The sequence below is a fragment of the Plasmopara halstedii genome (assembly GCF_900000015.1).
Source record: "Plasmopara halstedii genome assembly, contig: Scaffold_3060, whole genome shotgun sequence".
NCBI classification, from domain to species: domain Eukaryota; phylum Oomycota; class Peronosporomycetes; order Peronosporales; family Peronosporaceae; genus Plasmopara; species Plasmopara halstedii.
Window position 1 is genome coordinate 2,600,433 of NW_020189964.1, and position 6,186 is coordinate 2,606,618.

The window sequence follows — 6,186 nt, forward strand, 5'->3', positions numbered from 1 at the left end:
AATTGATTTGAGCAGATTATGACAATTTTTGCTGTCGATTCGGCACTTACGCTCGAATCAAGATCTGACAATTGTTGAGCTCTCTTGTTTTTTGTCTTTACTGTTTATACAACAAATACGCTGGATACTAACAAATTTGTATTATCTGAGAATAATAATAACGATCGTAAATAATATATTTAATCTCGCACAATGCTTATGAATTAAGTCGTACGTAAAAAAATCTACTGACATTTATCGACAAAGGGAAAGTTTGTACTGCTGTCTCTCAATTTCCAGACGACGACACAAGAACAAGATAATTGGCTTCATAATCTGCATATAGTGCATCCATTTTATCCTGCATCTCATTTGAATAGTTTTGCCACTGCTCTAACGCATTCTGCAGTATCGGATGCACCATATTTAATGTCTCAATCAGCAGCGGTAAGTAAGGATTTTGACGGGTTGTATCTTTATCATAGGCTTGTTGAAAAGAGGTGAACACGTCCGATAAATTTATCATAGGCGTCAATAAATAATTTTGACACCACTTCACTTTTTTTTGCCCAAGACTTTGTACACTCTTAGCCAATTTGCGAAGAATTTCGCCTTGTGTGTTCCATGCTGTTCGCCAATAATCAGCAATTTTTCGACAAGCCACCAGATCGTGCTCGGTAGCATTTTGTCTAGCCTGCAACTGCTTGAGCATCAACATCACACGTTTCTCGCGCTCTTTGGCATTCCCTTGTCGATTTTTGATGCCTCCTGTCGATGATAGAACCTCCATGATCGTATTAAGCGAGTGACAATCTTTAGTATTTAGTGTAGCAGCATCGTTCGTCGCAAGGGTGGTTGAAGTGGGTACCACGACGCCAAATGCCCCGACTTCAAGAAGCAACTTTTGCACGCTTTTCATCAGCTCATAAGCATAAGAACGCAACGGTCTGGCTAAGGAAATTTTTGGAAAATCAATCTGTAAAACTTGTGCACTGAGTTCGTCCAGTTGTGTTGAAACAGATTCAAGATCATTTTCGAGTTGCTGCACTCTTTCAATCCGTAAATGCGCTATACAGGAAGTATCTTCATTGTATATCTCACTCATCTTTAACCCCATAGCTTCGTTGCGTACAAATGACATGGAAAGTTTACTCACACGCAGTTTGGTTTCCAAGCAAGCATTTGCAGCGAGTGTCGCACCTTTGATTTGGCTCTCCACACGCTTGAATTCATGCATTAGTTTCTCAGGTACAGCTAGCATCCACTTGATAGGCTGTCGACATGTAATCTCATCATCATCAATTCTCATGGCTGTCGCATTTTGATCAGCACCGGCGGCTTTTGCTTGTTTCATTCCATCTTCAATCACTTTTCGCCAACTTTCCATTGCAGACATCAATTTCACTTCAGAGTTTTCAAAAGCTTCCATTGCCTTTTGTAATAAGCTTACTTGACGTTGAAGCTGCACCTTTTGTGCTTGTAATAGCCGTATTCGTTTTTGGGCAACTTCAAGCGAATCACCACACATACTGTTGCTGGAGCTGTCATTCTGAAGAAGAGATTCCAAATGTTTGATCTCGTCTCGCAATTTGGCATTATCGTTCGTCAAAACCAATTTTTCTTCCTGCCAGATTCGTGCCTCGTCCTTTCTGAATTTCGACACAAAGTCCGACGGCTGCTTGCTCGACACCGTCCGTTCAATCATTATACCACCATCTGTCCTGGGTCGACTTGTTTGATGGACAGAAATTCTTTTGCGTGTAGGCCCACGCGAGTCTAAGCATTGAGACTCATCTTTTCTGGACAATGGTTCAATTGTCGAATCGAAATTCCAGTTTTGCCCTTTGTTCTTGCTATTTGAAGTGCACCGATCAATTAAAGAATATTCTTTCATCCCTTTTGTCAAATCTTGACTAGGAATCAATGACGGAACTTTTGCACAACTTTCAAAATCATCGCTATCGGCATAAGCATCTTCAGTATCTCCACTATCATTCTCCAGTCCACAGTAATTACTATCACATTGACTCTGTCTAGCAGCATATCGAGCTATATTTGGTGAAGAACTATAAGTGCTAACTTTCCGACCTGCACTCCTGCATGAGGATTTAATTCGCGTAAGTAGCAATCGAAACGCTTGCGCACAACATTCTTTATCAAACACCAATTTCTGCCATGTAATAAGTGCAGGAGCTCCCAATCTCTATAAAAAGTCCAAATATAACATGAGCCTTCACATATACAGATCACTTCACCAACAAAGTATCATACGGCAAGCTCCGAAGCAACCAATTGCATAAACTCTGCTCGGTATTTGTCTTCTTTCTTTCGTATCGCAACTCGATCTCTAAAAATGCCATCAAACACCCTTAATCACTTGCACAAATGTACGCAAAAAACTAGTATATCACACACACGTCGCCCAGCAATTTGTCCGCTTTACGCTCCAATTTACGGTCTTTACTTTTAATTTGTAGCTCTTGTGCTACTGCATTCGAAGATACTTGCTAATAATAATACCATTAATAAAAGGATAAAAGGGTAGCCAACAAATAGTGACATGTCATACCTCTTGAAAAAGCGTTATGAGCACCAATTCCTTGACTGTCCACTTCAGATCGCGCAATTGCGACGCTGACTGCAGCAATAATAAACATCATCATGGCGCTCACGCAACAAATTTATATAAACTGCCAACAAGATGTGCTAAGCTAGGCAGAGTCACAAGCTCTTTGTGCAGATGGTCCATTTAAAAAAGAGAATCCTGTAGTGTACCACACCAATCGCCCATCACATATCTCGTCCAATCATGACTTGTTGATGTTACATTTAGATTTAACCAATCGTAATGCTTCGCTCCCTTCGGATCGCTGTCAGACATCCGCATCGCGTTAGGCAATACAAAGCAATGAGCGGACTGAAGAGTAACGAGTCAATGGAGAAGGCCGTAGCTGCTGCGGACGTGAACATAGAGACACTCGAGAAAAAGGTGGCTGTTCTATCCCCTTTCTCAGTCGAAAATTGGCCCGCTGCACGCATTCGAAAGACGTTTATTGAGTTTTTCCAGAACCAGAAGGAACTGCCGCATACATTTTACAAGTCATGCCCTGTTGTTCCACTCGATGACCCAACGTTGTTATTTATCAACGCTGGTATGAACCAGTATAAACCGATTTTTTTGGGTCAAGTAGATCCATCACATCCCATGGCAAAGCTTGTACGCGCTTGTAACTCACAAAAATGTATTCGCGCCGGCGGTAAACATAATGATTTGGATGATGTTGGCAAAGATGTGTATCATCACACATTTTTTGAGATGCTTGGAAATTGGAGCTTTGGGAACTATTTCAAAAAGGAGGCTGTCCACTTAAGTTATACTCTATTGACGGAAGTTTATGGCATTGATCAAAGTCGTCTTTACGCTACCTACTTTGGCGGTGATGATAAGCAGGGTCTTCCGTCGGATGAAGAAACTCGTCAAATTTGGCTTAACTATTTGCCGGCTGAGCGTGTATTGCCTTTTGGCTGCAAAGACAATTTCTGGGAAATGGGTGACGTGGGTCCGTGTGGTCCGTGTACTGAAATTCATTACGATCGTATTGGTAATCGTGACGCCTCCAAGCTTGTAAATGCTGACATGCCAGATGTTATTGAGATCTGGAATAATGTCTTTATTCAGTTTAATCGTGAACAAGACGGTAAACTCGTGCCATTGCCGCATAAACACGTTGATACTGGTATGGGCTTTGAACGCTTAGCTTCGATATTACAGGGTAAAAATTCAAACTATGACACTGACGTGTTTACATCGCTCTTTGACGCTATTCAAAAGTCAACTGCTGCAGCTCCGTATACTGGAAAGCTTGGTAAGGAAGATCCTGACAAGAAAGACATGGCTTATCGTGTCGTAGCGGACCACATTCGTACATTGACATTCGCTATCACAGACGGAGCCGTTCCTAGTAATGACGGCCGCGGCTATGTATTGCGTCGTATATTGCGTCGTGCTGTACGCTACGGTCAACAGTTTTTGAATGCGCCGAGCGGTTTCCTCGCGGAGCTTGTACCTGTTGTTGTTACAATGCTGGGCGAAGCATTTCCAGAGCTGGTTCAGAAGCAGAAAGAGGTGGAGGAGATTATCCTAGACGAAGAAAGATCTTTTGGGCGCACTTTGAATAAGGGCATTGAGCGTTTTAAAAAGATCGCGCAAAACATTCGTGAGACCAATGGGGTAGTGGTGCCTGGTGAAGACGCATTCTTTCTGTATGATTCCATGGGATTTCCAATTGATTTGACGGAGATTATGGCGGAAGAAGAAGGAATGACTGTGGATATTAACGGCTATGAGGCGTGTATGCGTCTTCAGACTGAACGTTCGAAAATGGACCGCAAGAAGGGTGGAAGCAACGGTGCTCGCCCGTTGGTGTTAGAAGCTCGCGAGACTAGTACACTTGCTAGCAAACAAGTCACGGCCACAAATGACATGGCAAAGTACGAGTGGAACGTGAAGCCATCGGCGAAAGTGGTTGCTATCTTTACCACCACAGAATCAAGCTCGGATTTTGTTGACGAGGTAACGACCGGTGACTTTGAGCGTGTTGGTGTTATCTTGGACAAAACCTCGTTTTACGCTCAAGCTGGAGGTCAGATCTATGACACTGGTTTGCTCAGTGCAGCTAATTTCAAGCTGGATGTGGATGCTGTTGAATCGTATGCTGGATACGTGATGCATATGGGCCAAATTACGTCGGGTTCGATAAAGGTTGGAGACATTGTGGAGTGCCGGGTGGACTACATTCGTCGTGCCAAGATTGCCCCAAACCACACGATGACACACGCTCTCAATTTTGCGCTACGGCAAGTGTTGGGCGTGGTCGTAGACCAGCGTGGATCGCTTGTAGACGAATCGCGTCTGCGCTTTGACTTTACGACTAATAAGCCACTGAAGTCTGACCAGCTAGCAGAGATAGAGAAAATTTGCGATAAAATAATCAAGCAACAGCTCGAGGTATATACGCAGGAAGTGGCTCAAGCAGAGGCCAAGCATATTAATGGCTTACGCGCCGTGTTTGGCGAAACGTACCCGGACTTTGTTCGAGTTGTCTCTATTGGCCAACCCATTACTCCGATGCTTGAAGACCCAGAAAACAGCAACTGGAGCAACTACTCTATAGAGTTTTGTGGTGGCACTCATTTAAGTAATACGAAGGAAGCTAAAAAGTTCGTTCTTTACGAAGAAGGTGCCATTGCTAAGGGAATCCGTCGTGTGTCCGCCTACACGTGCGACTTGGCCATAGAGGCGGAAGAGCGTGGCGCTAAGCTTCAGGCTGAGATAGATGCGATCAAATTGCTCAATGGTTATGAGTTTATCGAAAGCGTATCGGCGTTCAAACCTGTCCTTGATCAGGCATTGATTTCGCTGCCGTTAAAAGACACGCTTCGAAAGCAAATGGATAGTCTCGTTGAACGTGTAAAGAAGATCAAGAGAGAGGCTGCAGCTGCTCGAGCAGCAAATGGTGTCCGAGATGCTGTCGCTGAGGCCACCAAGGCTAAAGAGGCTGGTAAAGAGATTGTCGTCGTAAAGTTTGATGTTGGCACGGACTCGCGGCTTGGTCGTGAGATGCTAGATGCCATGAGCAAAATTATCCCCAATGGCAGCTTTATGATCTTCAGCACTGATCCAGACGCGAACAAGACGGCGGCATTCACACAGGTGAGCCAGCAGCATGTGGATACCAAACAATTGGATGCTCGCAAGTGGGTGAATCACGCGATGTTAGGGATGAAGGGCAAGGGGGGAGGCAAAGACGCTTTGAATGCGACGGGTCAGGCGAAAACCGTTGAGAACGTCGATGAGGCAGTATCACTTGCTAAGGCATTCGTTCAGTAAGCAAACAGATAAGTTACGCAAATTGATTTGAAAGATCTAAGCCGAAGGACAGTCAGCGGGGAGCGCAGGCGCATACTCCTCAAGTAAACATTTGTATTATTATTATTCTCAGATAATACAAATTTGTTAGTATCCAGCGTATTTGTTGTATAAACAGTAAAGACCAAAACAAGAGAGCTCGACAATTGTCAGATAGATCTTGATTAGAGCGTGAGTGCCGAATCGACAGCAAAAATTTCATAATTTCCGCTCAAAATTGTCCGCATATTGCAAGTTCCAGGGCTATAGGCTGGCGATTTCTACTTGTAAGTACATTA

The 6,186-nt window shown here is 43.7% G+C and overlaps 2 protein-coding genes across 2 annotated transcripts; one reads left to right on the forward strand and one right to left on the reverse strand.

The window, feature by feature from the left end:
- Nucleotides 1–268: 268 nt before the first annotated feature.
- Nucleotides 269–2,728, reverse strand: PHALS_07029 (uncharacterized protein; the record flags this gene model as incomplete). Its single annotated transcript, XM_024720426.1, has 5 exons — nucleotides 269–2,182; nucleotides 2,251–2,326; nucleotides 2,395–2,486; nucleotides 2,549–2,617; nucleotides 2,678–2,728. The coding sequence occupies 5 exons, from the start codon at nucleotides 2,726–2,728 to the stop codon at nucleotides 269–271; spliced, it is 2,202 nt and encodes a 733-aa protein (XP_024585626.1).
- Nucleotides 2,729–2,887: 159 nt separating this feature from the next.
- PHALS_07030 (alanine-trna ligase) lies at nucleotides 2,888–5,869 on the forward strand (the record flags this gene model as incomplete). Its single annotated transcript, XM_024720427.1, has 1 exon — nucleotides 2,888–5,869. The coding sequence occupies one exon, from the start codon at nucleotides 2,888–2,890 to the stop codon at nucleotides 5,867–5,869; it is 2,982 nt and encodes a 993-aa protein (XP_024585627.1).
- Between the last annotated feature and the right edge of the window lie 317 nt (nucleotides 5,870–6,186).